Below are 24,332 nucleotides of genomic sequence, written 5' to 3'. Positions count from 1 at the left end.
TTCTAGCATTTACGGAAGTCAGCCTCCAAGACACCAGAAACATTTGCATGGCAATCATCCCAGTCAGAATTAAGCATGTATTACATGTTTGTAAAAATACTGACATTTTTCAAAATACTAATTCAAAACCAGTTTGTTTCTCAAAACAGTGATTCCTAAAACAAGTTACTAACTCAAGTTTCACAAGGAGAAAACACTATCAAGTACTTGCCTCTTCTCTATTGGGAGTATCGGAAGGAGCAGTGGCTGCTACTGCTAACAACTTAATAGGAGTTGTAGTGTCACTAAAAACATCAGACACTTCCTGGGTCATTGCTTCTTGCATCCGTGCTTTCAGATCCTTAAAAATAAAAGACAAATTGTTGGGTTTTTTTGTTGTTTTTTACATGTTACACACAAACATTAAGTTCATAATGGTTACAATCCTACAGCATATTCTCTTGACAAACAAAACAGGAAAAAAAAGCAGGTTACACTGGAAGTCATAAAGATAAGGCAACCTTAGAAGCATGTTCAATAAATTGCTATTTACAGCATCCAAAATGTAAAAGCATACACTCTTCTCAGTGAAGGAGGATAAGCAGCTATGAATGGGGTTGTTTGAGACTCCACCCCTCAGGTTTGCAACACTACCAAGCCATCTGCATTGAAAGAAAAACTTTCCTTCACTTTTAACTTCTAAATTGTTCATTTGGAATCATGCTAGGTTAGTACTGGTTAGGTTGTGGATGGATTTGATACTCTTGAAGGCCTTTTCCAATCTGAGCAAACTTATGATTTCTATGATAAACCCTATGGCATAATATCAAGGCTTTTGTATAAAAGATTGCTCTGGGTCTCCCAGATAAACACGCGTGTTTTTCTGCTCCTCACATACCTACAAGCTCTGTATCAGAGCAGTGCAAATACTTCCACATACGTGTGCTTCACTGCACAAGATGAGATTTTTACCTTCAGGGAATCCTGAAGCTGAGCAGCAATTGCCCTAGCCTGAGGAGACTCTCCCTCCCCTCTTGCTGCAAGGTCAGCGAGCTGAGCAGCCAGCTGGTCCACACGGTCACATTTGGCAAGCAGGTCCTGACGATAAGGTCCCATCATAACATTGGCTAAACGACGACCTTCTGCAACCAAACCCCGAATTGCTGCCTGGCCTGCAGTGGAAAAAAGACATGAGGCAAAAATGTACACAAGAAACAAAAACCTGAAAGCCGATCTCAAATGTAACACAAACTAAACGATACTCCAGAATTTCTGGGTTAAGAACACGCATCCAGGTGCTGAGAAGGATCTGCAGCTTCTCAGTAAGCATTGGTAGTTCAAAACTCTAAAAGAAATTCAACCCTCACCAATTTATTTGGTCTATAACAAGAACTGAGGCCCCAAGATCAGCTACAAACCACCAGCCATGAACTATGTCACCAACAAAGATTGTACTCATCATCTTCATCTCAGAAACAGTAGTTAGGGTCCTAATTTATTTTTTAAGTTACCTCAAAAATTGTGATGGAGCAGAAGAACATGCAGAAACACTTACCTACTCCCCGATCATCAACTGTAGGATTGTCTATCCACCTTTGAGCTTGTTCAATCTTGCCCTCCAAATGGACAGCTGCTTTAACTGGCCTAGTATTTGCTACAGCCTTGTTTGTTTTGGACTGTAAATTCTGAAGTGATGTAGCTATCTGCTTAGCCAACGCACGGGCCTCAGGAGAGTCACCTTTCCCACTGAAGATTTAAAGGAAAAAAGTCACTCAGAAGTAATTTACAGCTAACCTCAAATTAAATTCAGTAGGAAAAGGGTGACAATTAATGGCACTTCATCTTTTCCATAAGGTCAAACTTGAGACTTGAAGCTCAGAAGAAATAATGTCTGTCATCCATAAATTCCTACTCCATTTCTCTGCTGTAGGACCTGGATATTACTTTTGCTCAATGCAGCACTGAAGCAAAGGAAGGTATATTGGCACTGATGACTTTGATTTCCCATAACCATGAACACCTGTAATAATCTATGCAGGTAGCAAGTACAAAATTAAGCAGCAGACATAAGGCTATTTGTAAATCAGAAAATAATGCATTAGAACCTACAGCACCTAAACATCAAGAAAAGTCTGACCAGTAACTTCTGAAGAAAAAGTATTTCTCTCCATACTGCCACTGGCTACTAAAGACCACAATTTTTATAATGACTGTTTCTCACTTCAATTCTCAAGCAAACGTTTCACAAAACTGATAAAGAAATATGTACAGCTGAGCACTGAACCCCAACATGCAGGATTTTCTCACATTTATCTTTTATATAAGCTGTTAACTGTAAACATGATAATACTTGACTCAAGACTGAAATGCATGGTAATCCACCCTATCAGATAGTAACTTGCTGAGCAAAAAACAGTGATATTTGTCTCTATAAACAAGCTTAATTTTCACATTATGCCATTCTTTTCAAGTGCTTTGATACTGCCAAGGCAATTGCCTGAAAAATATTTCATAGGCATTCAAAAAAGTTTTATAGATATACAACTCTAGTTAATCTCATTTGGAGAGATATCACACAAATCAGGCTTTAGCACAGAAGTTAATATGAAGCATTAAAAATGATATTATATTTTGCAGATAAAATTTGTAAAAGCATGTTAAATTTTTCCACCCAAGAAGTGAAGTTATTTGTATTCCCTTTTCATTAAAAAGCTGATAAGGATAACTTGTCTATTCACAGTTCTTGGAGGAAGATGAGTTCCAAAATTAACCATTAGTATTCTGATTAGTTATTTCACAACTTCGAACTGCAAATTAAAGTAATGCAAATATATTAATACATACTGTCTTCGCAGATCTGACAACTTAGCTGTCAGGGCAGAGATCTCCCCCAAAGAGCGAAGGATATCATCTCTTTCCTTGGGCTCCTCACATAATTCTGCAACTTTCCTTGCTTCAGACATAATTCCTCGAATATGTTCTTCTCCTTCACTTCCGCCATTAGGATCTGCAAGCCAATTCTTAATAGGAAGAAGTTGTAGGTGAGTGAAGACAGTATATTTTTTAATATTCATAACTATTAAACCAAAAGAAATCAGTACAGCTTGCAGAGCTTGATTTAAGAGGCAATTCTTCCCAAAAGCAATTTCTAGAGATTACATACCTTGAAGTTCTATTGTCATGTAAATATTCTCTTTTGAACAAGATGACAAACTAAATGAAAACCACCCCGAAGTTGTCCATACCTTGTTACCTGAACATTTGCCAACAATAGTTTCAGAAATAAGTTTAACTAGCTGTTTTAATGACTCAATCTCTGAGAGCTCCCATGAAAAATAACAGACGCTGTTTGAGCACAATTTAACACATTCCTTTCAGAGCCCTGACCAAAAAGTTACATTGCCAGGCTTCTCATCTGGTAAGATATATACATATATACACATACCATACTAATATATATTGCCTAACTACATTAACTTATTTATATGGTATTAGACTTAATTTATAGTAGCCATCATTACAGACCGACCACACTGAAGGTTAAGCATTAGAGAAATGAAAAAGCAACAAAAAACAATATTTCATTAGCAGAGCTTTGCTGTAGTTATGAACAAGGTTACATATCCTGAACCCCACTTCCAAAACAGAGCCCACTTACCTTGCAGCCTGAAGCTCTTATTTCTTTCCTTTTATAAGCTCAGTTTGTCTTAAGACACTTCCTCATTTTGAATTCATAACACTCAAGTTTTTAGCAATGCTAAACAATCTTTGAAAAACCAGAGCTCTAACTAAACTCTATAGCATGCTCTATAGTCATGAATTCCACATTTTCCTGACTGAAAATAAATATTTAACAAGAAAATACAAGGAATAAGAACTGTAACTCATTCTTAGATACACCTGCAGAAGTTCAGTGTAACATGTAACATGATTTACTTAATCATCAACGGTACCTGAGCAGCATCAATCTTCTTTGCAATAGCTTGCTTAGAGTTTGTCATGGCCTCCAATTTCCGTGCTGCATTTTCCACTTTTGCTGTGAGCAAATCCAGGCCTTGTGACACCTGCTGTGCCTTCTGCATCGCCATCGGTGTAGCACCCTGTCCTCTGCCAAAGAGCATCACAAATTCAACTCAGATTTGAGCAAAGCCCTTCTCTAATGAAGAAGCAAAAACAAGTTATGAGCAATACTTGTTTCCCTAATGGATCATAATTAATAGCTTTCTAGGTTTCCTACATAGGTTCTTTACCTTTTTTTTTTCCCCTTCCCCTTTTTAGGGGCAGGGAGACAGTGAGCACCTCAACAAAAGTGAGCTGACACTAGTACACACCAGCTTGAGTATTTACTACACTGGAGAGCAGCAGAAAAAAGAAAATCATTTAGCACAAAGAGCTTTCCTTTCCTACACATTATGAAACAGCCCAACAAGTGCAACAACGTGAGTTTAGAATAGCTGTTCTTATAGAAGTGGAAAACTGTCCATTACAAGTAATAGATGTACCTAGCTCGGAGATCAGCAAGTTGATCAGTCATCTGGCCCAAAGTTTTGCATGTTCCCAGAATCTCTCTGCGTTCTTTGCCTGCACACAATTCTCCTGCTTTTCCAGCTTCATCAAGGATCTGCCTTATTGCCTGCTCACCAGCATCCCCTGAAAGGCACAGTTTGATATTTTACCAACTGACCACACATTCCTCTATATACCATCTGTTTCGAGTAATTTAAAAGTTCTGTTATCATAGCTTAATTTCTCTAAGTAGAAACTCCTAAAAACTATAATGCATTCAGGCTGAGAGTGGAAAGATCAATAAGGCAAGATTAACAAAGCCCTAACTTAGGCCAGTTGCAAATCGGACTAGATTGTGGCAGTGAAATACAAGAATAACATCCCTCTCCTTGTAATCCACCTTCAATTCCACCCTCCTGTGTTATGGGTACTGGCACCTCCAGTTCCTCAATTACGTTATCGTACTGGAATTGGCTCAGGAGTCCTGCCATGAGAACATTCAGATGACAAAAACATTGTGCAGTTAATTTGGAGTAACGCTTTGAGTAAAATGACTTGAAGTTTTAGAACTTTACTTTTGCATTAGTCTCTAGCTACTGAACGCTTAATGTTTGATTGAATTCTCATCATAAGTGACTAAAGCCTCTGAAACTACTCACGCTTCAGGCAACGTGTGCAAAGAGAACAAGATCAGAAGTGTAAGCAGCAGCTCCACAGATAACAATAGTCCACATTCAACTTGGTATTATTTTGGCTTCAGTTACAGAAGAATTTCAAATAAGGCCTTTCAAAGTCCAAATGAAACAGGCTTCCACCTGCTTTTACTCACTTTAAAGATGCACACTAAGGCAAAGCACTGTACATAAATCAAGGTGACTGTCTTTACACAACAGCACCTTTTCTGCTAAGCATTTTCTGTTATAACTGGAAGAATACTACTTCAATTATTATCAGATAAATCTAAAGTTATACAAATATGAAAATACAGAAGGAGGAAAAGGATTAGCAACTACTGCAGTTCAGTACTGTTCAATGCAGTTATGTGGTCTTGACTTTACAAGCCAAATGCAAAGAAACACTATATCCATTACACAGAGTATATTTAGACAATGTAAAACAGGAGAAAGATTGCCAGATCATTAAATACAATTTGTCTCATTTTCAGTGTATAGAGAAGTCTATAGGCTGCTTCAAAATGATTCTATATGTATAGGCTATTGATATCTGTAGGAAAGTTTGCATCAACCAACTTAATTATTCACACCTTTAAAAAAAACAAAACTGTGGCTTTTTTGTTTGTTTTTATTATTATTACCTGGAGGTGCATTGGGATCTCTCAGCCAACCTTTTGCCTGGTTCATCTTTGAATCTATTAGGGCTAAAGCTCTTTTCATGGCTTCAGTGTCCTTTGCAAAAAAGAAACCACCATAATGATTTTCAGAAGCTCAAAGCATAAATAGCCAACTTAATGAAAGCAGACAGCAGTTGTATAAAGCACAGCCTACTTACAGAAACACATCCATGTAAGCAGCTCAAACCCATTTTCAAACTAGCAGGTCATGGTCACCTCTTTCCAAGTAAGACAAACATTTTCATTTCACTCAAAATGCAAGAAATAAGCATGCAGATTCAGTGATTGTTGTTTCTTTATTAAGTAGTGTTTTACTTTCTCAAGTCAGCCCTCTAATAAGCATGTATCTTAGAGTTAGTACAATTTCTCTCCTCAATCTACATCACATGAAATTTCAGTCGACATTTTAAAAATAGAAATCAGCCAGTGAGTTTTGCAACTTCTGTGCAGAAGACTGCACATCTGCATTTCTCACCTGTTCTGTTGTTTCAAGAAAAATAACTGCTGTCTGCATAAAGTTCAACTGCTAGTTCATTCCTAGAATTCTCAAATAGGGAGTTCACTGTCTGCAGAGAATTGAAACACTTGTGCTCATCCACGACTGTTCTAAACTCAGAACATTTCTTCCAGGAACATTAGAGAAACTGTTTCTTTGACTGCCATGGTGCTATTATTCAGCACACCTTCAGCTTGAGTAGCAAAAACTATTCAGTTCTCATTTCATTGCATACTCTTAATTGTTCATGTTTCATCCCTCCACTAGAGATCACAAATTTTCTGCCCTACACAAATGGAAATACAATTAACAGAGCAGGCCCCTTCCAACTGAACTGTTCTGTTCTATTCAACACTACATATATTACTGGAGTAACAAGTACTTTAAGTAACAAGTTGGGGGAAAGCCAAAATAGCTTTTTACCACACATCTAATGGAAATAATTTCACATGCATATAACATCCCATTATTAGTATACAGATGATGAAAAGTAGCCCTGCCCTGTGCTGTTAGCTGAATTAAACTACCCTTTTTTTCCATCTGGAAGACTGGTTCTTCAATCTTGAAACCAGGCCTCAGAGCTTAGGTCAAGACCTAAAGGACAGGACACTCAACTAGGGCTGGGAAGGGACACAACCTCAAAGTCATCCTCTCTATAGCATGAGAACCGTATGACAAGAGCTAAGTAAATAAGCATATAATAAATTAAACACTATGAAATGCATGTGAAAAAAGCTTTACCAACTGTGATGAGAAGTATTACAGTTCTGTTGTTTTATGAGCTGGAGTAACTTCAGCTTGGAATGAATAGCCTACTGGAGCCCTGTCCACCCATAAATAATTTGAAACAAAAGGATTAACTGAATTTTTAATAAGGTGACAGATGTTGCTTAGTGTGCTCATGAGACGATAGGTGTGGAATGGCTGAGAAAAGTGCTGGATGAATAGGAAGGGCAAAGATCTGTTCTCCTCTTTTAACTAAAACAGGCTTTTGTGTCATCTACAGAACCACAGCTACAACAAAATGAAAAAGAAGGCTCTGAATCTGAATCTCTTACCAGGCAATAAAACACTAAAAGCACTTCAGCTTCTGCATTCACCATTTTGTAACTGCTAGCATTACCCAAACAATAACAGCATTCATTTGTCCTATCACACAAAGGCCACAGAATTAAATCATTCTGCAATATGAATATTGCCATCCTGGGCAAATCTTCACTGAAGTTAGCATTTGCAACAATATCATGCCCCTTTCCTATTTAAAGGAAAGATCTATTTAAGTCTCAGTACAGCAGTTGCAAAGCGTTCCAGGCAGGCTGCTTGTAAAGCACAGATTTCTCAACTTCATAGCTAAAGCTGCCAAGGAAGGGAATCCCTCTCAGCTTTAGCCCAACAAGGAGTTCCCATTGCAAAGAGATGAGTAACTTTTAAATAGGAAATTAGAATTCTTAACCAAGTTTATTGGTACTGCACACATAATAATTCCACTTTTGTTTCTGCCATGATTGTGTATGGTATCAGATATTTGGCAGTGTAGCAATCATGGAATGTCTGACCTTATCCATCAACCCTGGCTACAAGTCAAGAAAGTGAAAAAACATCACAAAGGAGATGCATTTACTCCAGGCCTTCCTGCCTGGAAGTGAGTAACATTCCTGGCTCTTTGAACTGTTAGAATGCTTGAACAGTTAAATACATTGGAGATACTACTGTTTTGGGACTTGCCAGCAGAACATCTGTACAAATAAGGAAAAAAATTCCTACAGTTGTCTTTGAACTTTTTGCAGGCTAATTACATGACAGCAAAAAAAGAAAAATAAAACCATTCCTCCATTCCCTATAAGAGCTCCATAAAGAAAACCAGCACTAATACATTCAAAAGAGCTAAACAACTTAAGTCAACAAAGTCAAACAACTACAGTAACACTGTATGAAGGGAAAGAGCAAGCTGGCATTCTGTAAATCCACTCCTAAACCAAATGAGTTCTGCCACTATTAAGAATTTTGAGATTATTCATGGAGCAGGTGGTATTGACACTGCTTTAAAACAAGTGCAATAAATCCTGCACAATCCCTTGCTGAATATAAAACAACCTCTGAGTGGTCTAGTCTAGTGATAACTGCATTTCATTACCAAAGAAGGGAATGTTGAAGAAAAAAGGCAAAGCCAGCCTTCTGGCAGAACAGATAGCTTAGTCACCATCCAGGGTTCAACCCTACACAATGCTAGACACTTCTCAGCCTCCAAACTTCTAACTCCTTATGGAAATAGAAGGCATACAAACTGCATATTAGTCCATGATTCTTTTAAAAAGTATAAAAAAACTAAACCACTGCAAAAGAGGAAAAACTTGAACTATGAATGGAATTAAAAAAACAAACCCTGCCTTTTTTTTTTTAAGATTGTCAGAGATCTTCACTTGCTCAGTATCTAACTTCCAAGTCAGCACAATATTTAAAAAAAATGCAATTTTTACGTAAGCTGAGGCTGTTGCAATGCAGTAACAGCACTATGCTCTTCAGAGTCTGTAGCAAAATCAAAGCAGTTTATGGTAAATTTAGCCTACAGTTCTAGCTCTATATCTTTATTCCTTGTCCACTATATCACAGAGTCTTCATAGATACACTTACATGTAAACAGTTCAAGACAGAATAACAAATAAAACAAATTAACATCAACATTAGGATCTATTACACAGGAAAAATTAAAGGTTGCATCTTAAATACTGCTTCAGAAAAGGATGGGAAGATCTTTCCCTTAATCATCAGGCATGAAATGCATGTAACAGTCATCTCAAGAAGAAATTAATCAATTTCACTCTCCATCTCAATAGATAAACACACACATACACTGATGTACAAGGCCAGTAGCATGGGGCTATCAGTGAGCTAGTCCTTCACTCCACTGTTTTTCAGTCAAAACTGTTTGGTTAATGCCCAGTAAAACAGTTCCAAATTGTTAACATCTCTTCATTCAAAAGCCAAAACAAATTTAAAAAGTTCCCAGCTCAAAAAGTGAAATAATCCTTTGATTATACTCCACTGTATTATATATGCATGCATAACAAATACTGATCAATGTTTCCCATGTGTAGATACTGCTAGCACACCAAACATTCTCTTAATAAAATCCTTCACTTAACGTATCTTATGTCATGAGGAAGAATGAGACTGGCTTGCTAACTTTCTGCAAGTCATTGTTTGTTTTTTAAAAAAAAACAAGCTATGAAAGCTTAATTTTAGTTAAATTTGGAAACTGCATTTGCACTTCCTAAAATACAAGGACGCTTGGATTCAAAAATAAACCTAAATTTAAATACATACATTAAAAAAAGCTGAAGAAAAGCCTAGACCTGAAGAAAGTGAACCATCAGAATTGTAGTGATGCTACGGCAGAAATACTGAGGAATGGACAATCCCCGATTCAATAAAGCTTTCTGGACATGCAAGCAAGCTTGCTCCTGCATGACTGGACCCTTTATTTGCAACTGCAAACACTAGTAACAAACTAACACAAAAGCATTCAACAGGAATGTGCTCTAAAATCATGGGGTAGCTCTAATCAGATTCAGAAAGATAGTTTCAATGCAGTTCAGCTTGCCATTACGATTTTCTTAGTAACAGCCAATTCTACTCATTTGCCTATTAAGAGTTATTTAAAACCTCAATGTGTATATAAGTACAGTGTCACAGCTGGCACACAAGTAAGTTGCACAGCACACAGTCTGCACACAGCACAAAATCCCACATACATGCTTGTTTTGTTTTAGTACAAGGTAGAGGTGTAGGGTGTGTAAGAAAGCTTACCTTCTAAAGGTGAGAAAAGGGTAAGAAACAGAAGAACAAAAACAAAGATGCATAAAGTAGTCATAATAAAGAAGTGATAGTGACAAAATAACTCAAAAAGCAAACTAAGGGTCAAGTGCCAAACAGTACAGACCTAGGTGATTTTAATACCTAGATTACACTGGTTAGATTTTCTGAAAGATTTTATTTGTTAATAAGCCTGGCTTCAGGTTTCAATACCTTTAAATAATTTTACCATTACTTCACTAACCCTTAAAAAAAAAAATCAATTTAGCTAAAAAAAAGTAACTTGAAATAAATGAGTAGTAATCTGATTTATGCAGCTGTATTCTTCAGTAAGCCCACAATAACACTCGTATCATTCTCCACAAACAGCTTTAGGATCTGTTGCATGTTTCAGTATCTTCAGTATCTGCCTGAGTCCTGTAGGTTATATACAGCTTAACACTGAGTTGTAAAGACCCAATACTGCCCACTCTCCAGCTTCACAGAAAGGCTCTTCAGATCTGTGCACCTTTTTTGCACTAGGCAAGCACTTGCATTTCAACTCCATAGTCAGGGTAAAAATGGGCAGCAGTTGGAGGGTGCTGGTGTTCAAGAAAAGCACCCCTAAAAATTAACTGAAGCCTCTTACCTCCAGCTTTTGTACAAAGGATACAACAGTAGTCTATCTTTTCAAGCAGGAAGTGGAAGAAAAAAAAATCACGGGTAGTCCCACTTACAGATGCCAAGCAACAGGACCATTTTAAAGGTACAGAACAATATCTTTTGTACCTAACTTACACCTGCCAAATATGAAGATTTAAGTTTGCTCTTCACAACAAAAAATCCTTTAAGAGAAATGTACTATATTCCACGATTACTTAACCGCATCAGGACTAAAAACTGAACAAAACTCAGCCTTCTATGTGAAGATTCAGCTCCAGTAACCACTAGAGCAACTTCAAGTTTCACACTCCTTTAACCCAGCTTGTAAGGAAAGAAAGCCAGTTTTGAAATTAAGACAAACATATCCAAAGACATTGTTCAACATATCACATTATATCATTTCTTACATAAGTGCAGCAAAACTGACAGACATACATACTTAAACACTTGTGAATCTCAGACTGTTGAAGTCTACAAGAGTTATCCTACCACATCCAAACATGCATGTGAAACATACCTTGCTGGCCCAAGCATCCTCATCCCAGGAAGTGAGTTGTAATACACGAATTATTTCGTTTATCTCAGCACTCATTTTCTCTACTGTGAAATTGCGATTTTTCAAGGCCTCCTCTATTCCCTGGCTTTTAGTGTTTTTTGTGGTTACAAAGATCTTCATAGCTGTGGAAATACCATAAACCAGGAAAACCTTCACATACAATACAATCAGTATTGGAGATAACCCTGAATACTCTTTCATTGAAGCAAACATTATATATTTAGTAAGGACTGCCTAAAAAGAGGTTGCAGTTACAGTCAGCTGCATTGTCTACATCTGCATTACAAAAAATGTTAACATTACCACATGGATTACAGAAATGAAACAAACTATACATGTAAACAGCAATTAACACCATTGTCAGACAAAGACACAGGTTTTGATATGCATTAAGAGTTCATGCTCAGTTACTAGCACATCCTGCACACAGTGTCATTATCTCCTTGCTGCTGCAGCTGATTGTGTCTGTTCAGTGCAGTAGAATCCACAAACTACGACCAGAATTTCACTAATAACTTGCCATTAGTTTGTTTTTAGCATGATCACTACACTCTATCTATAGATTCATACACAGGTAAGTATCAAATGCAGCACTCCATTCATATCACTTATCAGCCTTTATGATGATAAATATACAGCATCCTAAGCACTAATTTAACAGCTATCCCCAATACTTCTGAATGGAGACAGAAATCAAGCTTATGCATACTTGCGAAGTTATTCAATGTAGTGCTTGTGTCACAGGAGAGGTGAAGAGAAAGCAACACAGTACATTTGTATGATCTGTTTTATGACGTATTTCTACTCAGTACTATAATCAGGAATGAAGTCAAGTTCCCATCCCTTGATACCCTGGCAACAGCCTGCACAAGCTTCCTCATCCAGACAAAACTGTGTTCATCCAATTTCTATTATTACTGCTAAAACAGTTTATATTTGCATTGTTTCCTTCAACTTCATAATGAGCCAAAAAAGAGCTACAGAAATAGAGTGGAAGAATATTCTATTCAGTTATAAAGTTAAGAAAAATATAGCAAGATAAAGGGAGATGACTGTCTTCAACCTGTTTAAGAAGCTAATATGGTTCAAAGGTAGGTCTAGGCCACATTACACATCCATACATTTCACTACTCTTCCACAGGCTGCCCTAACAAGCAAACATCTCTTCTGCCTGCCTATACATGGCTCAGCACAGAGAGCTGCCAGTGCCTTCACATAAAAGGAAATGGTGATGCTAGCAGGATATTATGTCCTTGTACAAGAACATGGTACAAAGGAGCCAGGAATGCTACAACAGCCCATAGAAAAGGCTCCAAAATTTACACCTCTCCCCTGCTACAACTCAGCTTCTCCATTAGACCATGCTTCTTATCTTGTACAAACAGTTAGGCAAATGGACTAAACAACTGTTGAAGTGCTTATCAAACAAACAGATTAAATGTAAAAAAAAAAAAAAGGGTTATTTGCTACCAGTACAGAAGCAGTATCAAGGCTGGTGTTTTTTCATGCACACACAAGTGAATTCCAGTTCAGAATAGACACCAACTGAAAGTAATATTTTAGTAAGAAATACCTGAAATAAGTACAGGCAATAGCTCCTTTACAGTATTCATGGAGTTTACCAGCATAACCCTATGTTCCTGATGAGTTAATTCCTGTTGTCTCTCATCAATCATTTTTGCCATCTTTGTCATTCCTAAAGATTAAAGAAATTGAACAATCAGAAATGCAATACTAAGTTAAATTTGCAACAACCGAGCATTCTAAACAATAACAAAGTGTAATGGGTACTGACAATTACACTTAAAACATTTTAATATCAGGATTCATTATTTAAATTGTATTCCAGATGTTTCTGTCAAGTCTATGATTCAAAATCTAGTTACTATGCAAAGAAAAATGCAAGACTTGATTCTTGACTTAAACTAGTTATTTCATTTTACCATTCTCTTGTTGGTATTTTAAGACATTGAGTCGTCTCATGGCCCCTGACAGCAAATTTGCAAGGTTTTTTCTTTGTTAGAACTTATTCAAAGCATTAGGAGATGATGACAGAAAAAGCAAACATCAGCATTCTTTGTTTATTTGCTTGTTTTGTCTTCAAATATTTGGTCCTGGGGTTCTACCTCAGCTCAAAAATTATACCTTTTTGTACTTCAGCTCTGCTGGAAAATTTGTTTTCTCAAAGGGTCTAGAGTAAATCATTTTCAAGGGGTAAAACTGGCCAAGTTTACCACATGACATAAGTAGAAACTTCAGGCAGAGTTCCGCAAAAAGGAGAGCTGATTTAAATTGGTGCTGTCACAGTCTCACCTTTCACTCAGCAGAGGACACAAAACTGGCAGTTTACACATTGTTACTGAAATAATTTTTTGCATACTGGCATTTCAAACATCTTCATTTAACAAAGTTTAAAAAGAGCCTTAACACCAACACTAAGAAGTAACAGAGCCTCCACACTGAGAGCACAGAGCTGATAAGCTGCATGGAACCACTTCTGTGTACAAAAGACATAAATCACCAGAACAGGTTGTCATAGGCTCTACTCTACTCCCAGTCTAAAATCTCTGAGCACTTTGTTGATCAAGGCCCTACCTGTGACAGGAGAGGCTTGACTAGTCCCTTATCATTATCATATTCTGTGATTCTGTGATCTTGTTATTTATACAGTTTTCACATTGACAGTTAAGAGCAGATGTTTGGTGATAAACTGAAAGAAATAAGGACTACTAGCAAAGAAAGATGTGGGCACAGACTGTGCAAAATAACACGTAGTTCAGGGTCTTCTCCTAAATTGTTTGTAGAGCGTGCCAGAAGCAAGAGATGAACTATTTATTCAAAGCAGGAATAGAGAAGATCACTTCTGGCTAAAAAAAAAAAAAAACTTATCTAATATCTCCATCATACACCCATAACAGGAAGTTATGTCAGAGAAAGTCAGTGAGAAGTCTCAGGTGACTGAGCCAAACAGAAAAATGAAAAGCTGAGGGAATATTTTAAATACGTGGAAGATAATGACTACAGAAAAGCCAAAATTGAACAGTAAAGAGAAAAAAAACCAGAAGACCACCCTTTCTGCTTGATCTTCTCCTATTCAAAAAAGAGCAAAAGTCACTTTAGTTAAAGGTAATGTAGCATGAAGCATAGAAGAAATTTAATGAACACTGTCTTCATATGCAACCTGAAGTTATTTTTTAATATCAAAAAATGGAGTATGCACTATTTTTATTTAACATGCAATCTTTAAGTACATAATGGGCAACAAACATGCTCTGTGATGTGAAAATCCTGTTAGCATTCTATTTCATTTATGGCCTAGGTTTTCTTATATTACATATGGAATCTCATATCTGCAAATAAAATCTCGATAAGCACTCTTGAGTTTAGTGCAACTTCACTGCAACACATTCCCACATTTCCAACACAGTTTATCAAAAGTATACTACATAAAGTAGGTACTATCTTATGCTAACTGAAACCAAAGCATTTGAAAAACCAGATGACAGAGACTGATACTAGGTTTCCTCTACAGCAACTCAGTAGTACCTCACTTCACTTATTTCCACCATGGAAAGAGTATGAATTAGCACACTGAAGTAACAAGCAGTCAAGGAGCACTAAATAACAAAATAAAAGATTTCTGGCAACAGCTGGGCTTTTGCATTATACCATATACAGCTATTTCAGCAACATCATTAAGATGTTAACATAAGATATGCAGCTTCCACTAAGAAATTCCAACTAGAGCTAACCATCTCAAGCAGTACAGACCTTTTAGCATCTTAACCAACTCTGCAGCTGTGAGTACCCTCTCAATTTGTTTTATTCTTAGTAATCATACATAATACATTCACCTAGCAGTGTACAAAAAAATACAGTACATACTGCCTGTATAGTACATGCCATTTACCAGCATCTTGACCATCCTGTATTCTTAAGGAACGTCAATCACAAAACAGTAGTCAGGCATGCTCTAGTTCAAAAGTCTTTCCAATAGACACTTTCAAGCCAACTGCTTTATCATTATCTGAACACTGTTAGGTGAGCAAGGTGAGGGGCAGGGAAAAGACAATGAAGTAAAAGACTGCACTTAGAATATTTATAATAGACTGTAGCATATCAAACCTGGCCCTAGATTCTTTGTATATGTCACCAAATCCTCCATAGTCTCTACTACTTCTGCCACAGTCAGATATTCCAATATTCCTTTGCAGACACGGATGATTTTACGGACCTAAAAAAAGAAACATTCCATCATTTATTTGATGAAGCAATGTTACACTTGAATTAGAAATGCAAGCTTATAATCAGAACAGAATATACCAATACTAATACTACGTACGGGCAATCACAAGTGTCTGAAATACTGCTTAAGTTACTCAATTTCATTTCTTAGAATGTTGTATTTACAGAAAATCATATTTAATCAGCATTGCTCCAATCAGAAATGTTAAAGACTCCTTTTAATATTTTCACTAAGCAAGAAAACTAAAAAATACAATTGAGAAATAAAGAAGTGTACGTATGCTGGCATACTCTAAGTTTTCTTTTAAAATATTTCTAATAGATGAAACTGCAAAAGAAAAAGCAGAACTACAAAGAAAGTACACTAAATACTCACAGGAGTTGTTATTCACAACACAGCTTCACATATGTATAAAGCATTAATCAGCACTTGGGTAGGGAAGATAGATCCAACATCTTAATCCTTTCAGAAAAATCTGTCTATGAAAACTGTACTTCAGTTACCTCTGGATTTCTGCCTCAGTAACTATTTTTTTTGGTCATGTTTATTACACAGTTCTCTTAAGTCAGTTAACTTCACCCCCTTATTTTTCAAGCCACAATTTCTGACACCACCACATAAAATTTGAATTGAAAAATGGTTTAATATTTTATTTGGAATAACCTAATGAAGCATTCAACCCTTAAAATAGATCATCAATTAATCTAAAATTCACTTCAGTTTTGTACTAATGTTAGTGTGTCTTGAAGCACAGCAGGATGCAAACATCCTAAATTTTCAACTAGACAAAAGTTGATCATTTTAGATTAAAACTTTTCTTTAAACAGTTGTGAGACAAGAGTCCAATGAAGCCTTAACTCCACAGAAAACAGCTTATTTCCTAAACACTGGAATGAAAGATTAAAAGATACTAGAGTCCTTAAAATTACACCCTATAACAATTTGTATTGTCTATTAAAAAGGACTGAAATATGAAATCTGAGAAGTTCCAAAAAATTCTTTTTGTTTCAAAGAAACATGCTGATAGTATGAACCATGAGTTGACTGGAACAATACCAGGGTAGATCAATCAGAATAGCAGTATGCTAACAGTTTCTCAGATTAAGAGATTGCTACAAAGGTAAAATGCTCACGTTAGTTCCAAATTAAGTGTTAGCTTTATTTCCTCATAACAGCGTGATATTTGCTGTTTAGGTAAGCGTAAAACTCCATATTCCCAGTGAAAGCATTACAAGAATAAGTAAGACTTGTAATACAAGAAAAGCTTAGAAGACACTCAATAGCAACACGTATACACCTTTTCTAACAAAGAAAACACCCCAGTTGTCTTGCATTTCTGGCTTTTTTCCATCTGAGGCACTATGAACAGCCAAAAAGTGGCTCTAAGGTGCTTTCTCAATAGCCAAATGCAGCAACTGCTAGAACAATCAAAACATCCCCTGACTGACCAGTCAGACATCTGAATTTGGAATATCTTCCCCACCCCAAAAAAATCAATTAAACCGCCACAGCTAATGGGTCAAACAAAGACTGAAGTTGGGCTTTTCAGAGAAGAGAGACAATTTAAATATCAGGTAGGGGTATAGCAAATGAAATATAGAAAAAAGCCAGGAAGAATTAAGGCAGTGTTGACAGAATCTGGCCTTTTTGAGGAATAACCCCAAGTAACACAAACACTGTGTCACACAAAGATGACAGTATGAAAACAGACCATCAAGACTAATCTCCTTCTGACAAAGCAGAACACAAAATCCATCTAAGGCAATCACGGCAATAAAAGCCACATTTGACTGTTCAACAGTTTACACAAGCCCATTTGGTTAGGTAGATATTCTAATTAATAATATTGCTGTGCAGGTACTTATGTCACTCACGTTGGGATTCCTACCTCTGCTTCATCAAATGTCAGAAGCAAGTCTGATGTTCCGGAAAGGATGCCTCTTGATCCATCAATTAGGTAGTCACGAGCTGGCACGGAATAAGGATCTGCTTGCAGCATCTGGGCTGCTCGAACAAGCTTGGTGCAGGCATTCTCTACTCTGTGGAAATTCAGACAAAACTTGCTGATCGCTTCATAAAAAAAGCTGAAGGATTTGTTTCTAAACTTGTTTCTGTCCAGCAATTAGCACAACATGAACAAACATTAAAAGCAACAAACCCTTTTAAAACAGCGAAGTTACCTTTCAACTTTACTCCCATTCCTATCAGAGCCTATTTTCCACTCCCCACCCGGACACATACTTTTCTCATACTTTCAGTTAAGTGCTACTGGAAAAAAATCAGTTGCACTGTCCCCTCACTCCCCACCAAATACTCCTTGCTACGCAAATGACAACTTGATGGTTGTTTCCAATTCTGGCTACACTAGTAATAAGAGTCATTACAAGAAAGCATGATTTTTTTATTTTTCCAGAAAGTCAAGTTTTGATGGCTCCCTTAAGCAGATCAAATTGGGTCCACTGACCTTACCATAACCTGTTCTTTAGCAAGACATCTGCTCTGCACATCAAGTAGTGGGAGCTCATGACAGAGTAGGAAAGCACAGGAGAACTCTAAGGTAGAAATTGGGAATGGTCTGCTCATTATTATTCCATGTACTTACTCATATTATCAAAGTCAACTGAGTGCACTAAATTACATTTCCACACTTCTCAAATTTATTCTTTTCAAACCTGCCAAGAAAGGGATTAAACAAACAACCTATTCAGCCAGCTCAGAAATACTTCATTTCCTACAATTCAATTTCATGATCATCTGTTTAATACTAACAATTATCTCAAAGCTGGCTTTCCCATTTGTGGGAAAAAGAAGAAAGTAGGTAAGCATGCATCATCCCCAGAAGTCACCATACTTAGCACAAAAATAAAGTTCCTAAAGATTCAGAGATTTCTTTTACAGTTTTGAAGAGTGGAACCTTCACAAGGAAATCTTGAGTATTACTTGTACAATGCCTATTTTGAATAACCTTTCCAATCAACGCTTTTGGAAGATTTCAGGAGCATACACCATGTACAAAAAAGCTGAGATTTTTTTTTTTTTTAACAGATGCCCCCTGATACTTGCAGAGCCTTCATGGCAGGGCACAGAAGACTGGAAAAAAGAGAAGGAAGCAAACCATTTACTTGGAATTTTTTTCCCCCCATAAGTCTAAACATCCATTGCAATGAGCTGCTCATTCCTCACAAAAGCCAACCATACTGCAAAACTTTCAATAGAAGTTCCTTGCTCTGGTGAACATTCAGCCAAGAAGTTCTTCAAAGCACTGCTAAGACACTGTACCTTGGCAATTTCATGATTTCCTATTTTATGTGCAAAACCCACACCTCAAGTACTATACAGCAGGCGCATAGAAAACTCTAGATGTATACATAATTACATATGAACTTTACAAAAAGAATATTTTAAGTTTAATTAACTTTTAAAATGCAGAGACTAATTAATGCTAATGACTTCTGCAAGTTGACATAACATCACCTATTCTTTGTTACATTCAGAACCTGACAATAGAAATGTCTAGTTTACAAACAGGAACAGCAATGCTCAAACATCAGAGCTGAAGGTTTAACAATGCCAGAAAGCCTTAGAATACTAGATTATAGAAGAGCCCACACATGCTGTAATACTATGTAAATTAAACACTAGTACAGCAGAAATACTTTAATCCATTTTTAATATTAAAGAAGTTGGCTTATAAATAAAAATTTTAAATGTAAAAGAAATTCACTGAGTAACTGCTACATATATAAACAAAGTTTTACTCAACATTAGACAACCCCTCATTTATAGGTTAAGTTCACTGAGCAAGAGGTTTTGATGCTTAGTTTCAGATGCACACATCACAACCGTGTAACTGTTTTCATATGGGTGAGAATGTCTGCACACTTTCAAGAGCCATTAAAATCCATTCATGTTTTTCACAAAAGCTCAGTTGCTAAAATACACTGTGAAAACATCTTTTTGCCCTGCTTCATTTTGAGTAGTATTTTGTATTTATCTTGATAATACTGAGAACACCACTTTTGGCACAGCTTTTCTATAAAAAAAACTGAATGACCAGCTTCAGTTAAAAAAACCTTTCTTTTTAATGTTACAAAGTACTGCTTAGAGTGTTTAGGTTAAAACTAAATAAAAGCAAAAACATGGACAAAGTCCTTTTTTGTAAGGACTTCCACTGCAACAAGCTTCAGCAAATCAAATATTTTACATTAACTGCTCACATGAACAAATAGTCACAATAGGCAGAACATCTCTTCACTGGGAAACACATTTACTGAACTGTGTCAAAGAACAAGCCTGTGAGAGGACAGAGTCAACTGAATAGCTGGAATAATGCAAGCCCATAATATGATCTTTCAGTAATTCACCTCTACCTTTAGATAAATCATCCCTATAATCTCACTGTGTTTGCTCTACTCAACACACTGAAAGTTCAACTACGGCACACATACACCTGCAGCATAACCTGCACTGAAGACTTCAACATAAGTAAAGACTAATTGTGCGTGTCAGGTTTACATATTTAGGTCAGCTAATTCCCTTTAAATAAGCAACTCAAATATCTATGTGAAAAAGTGTTTAGCTTTTCTAAAACTGTTTCTCCATTAAGAACAGGAAAACACGCTACTCAATTGTTTTCTTTCTATTTATGTCCCAGTTACAGAAGATTTAGCATTAACACATGTCAAACAGGTAAGGACACATGCATTTTCTTCTCAGCTTTCTAGCCAAACCAATCTAATCCCTGTATAATAACAGTTTCATTTAAAAAAAGAGTTGTGATAAGTATATTTCTTTTTGACAATTATAACTATGTTAGCACCAGCCAAATTCTGCATGGAAATGACTGACACAGGTGGTGCTACTTCCAACCACACTATTTTCAGTGGTTAATCAGCTTCATCCTTGATATTATCTTTGTAATACTTGAGTAAAAAAAAAAAAATCAGCTAGCGTTGAACTACCTTGGTTGTTTTTGTTAGGTTTTTCTTTAGGTTTTTGCACAGCAATGAAGATGACTGCTGAAATGACTAACAATGCCTTTGATGTTTGAATAAGGCTCGTTTCAATTTCTAATGAATCAAGTCACAGCAAGTAAGCTCACTACAATTCAGATAACTCACAGTTCAGATTTACTTTTGTAATTAGATTAGCATTACATTCTTTTACAGTAGACCAGCAACTTGACTCCAACTTAGACACAAAAACCATGTTGGTATAGAATTACTGCTCAATTTATATACTGAGTCTGAATGTGCAAGTTAAAGGCAGACAATTTTTTTATTATGGCCAATCAGGTGTTAGACTATTCATCTTGTGATTGCAGCTTTTACCTTCTTTACATTGAAATTTTCACAATATAAACACACTGCAAAACACCTGATAAAAATTACAGGCATTACTCATTACTCATACTCCCTCAGGACTAAGACAACTGAGATAAAGAACAGCATTTCTTAACTCTAGGTCAGTAGTTCCAGCATGGTTTATGTCAGCAGCAAGCAAAGGGATGCATGACAGCTTCTCAGCAGCCAACAAATAGTTCTGCTGCGCAATCACACTCCTACTAGAAACCCTGACACATTACCATCACACATACTCATTATGAACCTTCAGTGTCAGTCTCAAGCAAGCCAAAACCTAAATTTTTAACAAGACTAAACAGATCTTCCTCATCATCCATGACAGGTTTCCTCCAGTCTGGTGTTGATTTTGAATGGTAAAAGCATGCATAGGAACTACAGCACTAGTGCATGCAAGTTGCTCCTTATCCCATCAGCACTAGGGCAAGTTCTTAGAGGACTGAGGGTTTCTGAACCAGCACTTCAGAAACAAACACACTGCTCCTCAAAAGAAAAACAACCCTCATCTGTTTCACCTCGTGCATCCAAGTCCTGCACTCTAACACAGAAACAGGTGGAATTCCCTTGGCAGCTCACTCACTACTGTTGCTTGCTCTTGCAACACACAGCCTTCTCCAGCATTAGCAAGGAACTGTTAACAGACACTAGCTCAATTTGACATGAATCCACATTAACAAAAAAAAAAAAAAACAATTGCAACAGGTTACCAATCCTAAGCACCATTAATATTCTTAATTCATGCTATTGCATTTAGGATATCAAGTATGATATGCAGTACATTCCGTTACTTGGCATTGTTTCATATCCCACTTCTTGTATAATGCTACAGTTTAAGCTGTCACGAATTGCTGGAGAATGTCCTCACTCTGGGCAAGGTACTCAGCAGTACTTCTACCTCCTTTTTACAGTAACTGAGCTATTCAAGGCTCCACAATCTAATACATTTTGATCAAAGACTGGTCACAGTATAGCAATTGAGAAATCTTTCCCTTAATCCCTTATTCACTTCAGCGAACAAGAAGTCACAAATTAACTAAAAACTTCACTCATCATAGAAAAAGCACTACTACAAATTCTAGAAAGTGACCAGAGTTGCACATTCATATACAACTCACAAAGAAACAAGAAGAAATATTTTAGTCTCATTTCAATACACGACTACATATACTTTCCAATAAATAAAGTAAAAATCATATCTGAAAACAAGCCAGCCAAACGAGACCACATGCCAGGAACTCAGCTCAATAAATACCACAGTGGACTGTATCAAAAACCCATTTAGCTAAGTATCCTGTCTCTAAAAGTAGCTGCAAGAATAAGTCTTTGGAAGGTTAAGAACAGGACAAGCAATTATCTCTCTCTGCTCACTCTCCCATCCTCCAACTGTTTCCAGTTCCTCAGATTTCCTGAAGTTTGTCTTATTTGATATCCAACAATGGATTTCTCTGAGTACTTGCCTGTTAATCTCCAAATTATATAAAGAGAAGTACATGACCTGTATAAATACGCTCTCCCTGCTGTTGGTTTATGAACTACTAAACTAATGCAATGCACCTATTCAGCTCTTACACAGAAAGCTAACCAGAAATTTCCACTTTCTTCATGCAGTGTTGAAGGCATAAGATGCAGTACACAGTGGCAATTAGGTCTCTCAATCCTGGCTGATAAATCTAACATTTGGCTTATGTTTTTGACCCCTCCTGAGCACAATATAGATGCTCTCAACACATCACAGCACCAGAACCTTGCTGCTACTACTCATTATGTCCAGTTTGAAGCCTCAAAAGCTTCAAGCTCATCTCAGAAGCTAGAGCTGCTGCTCTGTCACACGTGCATAGCTTCAGACCCTCCAAAATATTTTCATCCTTGCTTAAAAACCAAATAAATCAGTCTAATATGTTCCTGCTGTAATTTCATTCACCCATTAATCTCACTTCCTTGCATTAAATTTTGGGTTGTCAGCAAGTTTCACCTCACTCCTCGTCCTAGTTTACAGGGCATTTGTGAACATGCTAAAAAGCACAGATCTTTAAAGCCCCACTGATACCTCCCATTGTTACCAGAGTTAACTGTATAATCTTCCCTGTCACTTTTCATCTTCAGCTTTTCATGTAAAAATCTTTTACTTTTAGCTGTGTAGACCCCATTTTCTTACAGTCTTCAGTCTTTGCAACTAATGTCAGAAATCAGCTTATACCATGTAACTTCAATTATTCTTTTCCCTGTTTGTGGTGTTTCTAAGATCAGAAGATCTTAGAAGTCTTAAAAGTACAAGTTCCACACACAGAAGGAATATTAACTCTGGGATCTATTAAACACTATCCTCGGAAGAGACCATTTGCTTCAAGGTTACATTTGACTTATAGACCTCGTTCCCCAGATTCCCCTAGAAAGCATCTGAGGCCATAGCAATGCCTCGACAAATACTCTGTATTTGCTGCCTCTTTCACACTTGTCCACTCCATTAACACAAAACATTTGAAAATACCACATCACCTCTGAAAGGTGTTAAGCAAAATATAAACAGCATATAATTAAGTAATTATTGCTCTGAAATCTCCTATTTGTAAAGGAAGGTATACTCTGGATAGGTATTGACAGAAAAATCTAACAGGAGAAGTCATTGTTGGTAGAAAAGTAATTCCAGAAAAAGGGCAGCCTCGGGCTCCAAAGAAATATTTCAACAAGAGTATTTTCTAATCTGTACAGCAGGATTAACACTGACTCATCAATGGAAAAGGTTTCCTCTACAAACAGCAGATTTACAATAAAATGAGTTTACTTGATGAATGCTGGTGGCATATCCCTTTTCAAGATCTGGTCTTCTGTTGTCTGCACAGTCTCTTTTCCAACCTGCAGGGAAAAAGAAGTTATACTTAAGATTGAGAGTGTCAGTGTAAAGCCTAGATGAAGACAAAGCAATGAGAGCAGCAACAAAAAAATAATTATACTTCATGACAGTTAGACTACTTACTATGGTATATAGTGTTGTCAAAACTAGATATCAAGTTAGCCCACCGCCTCAATCTTCTCTCCTACCAATACCTCTGCTAAATTAACTGACAAGACACTCATCCCTCTCTCCATCCTCCATAGAAGCAACACAGCCTGCAGCATTTAGCTGTGTTGGGGAAGAAAGAAATCTTAAAAAAAAATATCTCTGCATGTTTCACTCCCTCTTAACCCTCCAGTCAGAAACCAAGTTCCAAGTTAAAAAATAAATCACCCTGCTTTGCTATTGAACCTGCCCATTCTATTAGAAACACTTAGTTAATTACTGAGAACACACTTCACATCCACACCATCCCCAGACAGAAATAATTGCACAGAAGCTAATCAAGTGATAGAATAAGATCCGGGCTTTTCTATATACTAACTCTTGT

The 24,332-nt window shown here is 36.8% G+C and overlaps 1 protein-coding gene across 3 annotated transcripts in view; it reads right to left on the bottom strand.

Annotated features, from left to right (window-relative positions):
* VCL (vinculin) overlaps positions 1 to 24,332 on the bottom strand; it is a 54,374-nt gene that overhangs the window by 13,293 nt on the left and 16,749 nt on the right. For all 3 annotated transcript variants that reach the window (XM_065746497.1, XM_065746499.1, XM_065746500.1), the window contains exons 2-13: positions 23,732 to 23,802; positions 17,478 to 17,628; positions 15,469 to 15,577; positions 12,917 to 13,039; positions 11,305 to 11,465; positions 5,801 to 5,891; positions 4,482 to 4,629; positions 3,933 to 4,086; positions 2,824 to 2,999; positions 1,535 to 1,725; positions 952 to 1,151; positions 212 to 340 (exon numbers count right to left, since the gene is read on the bottom strand). In XM_065746497.1, the coding sequence (XP_065602569.1) occupies positions 212 to 340; positions 952 to 1,151; positions 1,535 to 1,725; positions 2,824 to 2,999; positions 3,933 to 4,086; positions 4,482 to 4,629; positions 5,801 to 5,891; positions 11,305 to 11,465; positions 12,917 to 13,039; positions 15,469 to 15,577; positions 17,478 to 17,628; positions 23,732 to 23,802 (1,704 nt within the window). The remainder of the gene's footprint in view (positions 1 to 211; positions 341 to 951; positions 1,152 to 1,534; positions 1,726 to 2,823; positions 3,000 to 3,932; positions 4,087 to 4,481; positions 4,630 to 5,800; positions 5,892 to 11,304; positions 11,466 to 12,916; positions 13,040 to 15,468; positions 15,578 to 17,477; positions 17,629 to 23,731; positions 23,803 to 24,332) is intronic.

The sequence above is a fragment of the Cyrtonyx montezumae genome, unplaced genomic scaffold, assembly GCF_038088225.1.
Source record: "Cyrtonyx montezumae isolate F1298 unplaced genomic scaffold, pur_monq_1.0 scaffold_4, whole genome shotgun sequence".
Taxonomy (NCBI): domain Eukaryota; kingdom Metazoa; phylum Chordata; class Aves; order Galliformes; family Odontophoridae; genus Cyrtonyx; species Cyrtonyx montezumae.
This window is presented reverse-complemented; position numbering and strand designations above follow the sequence as displayed.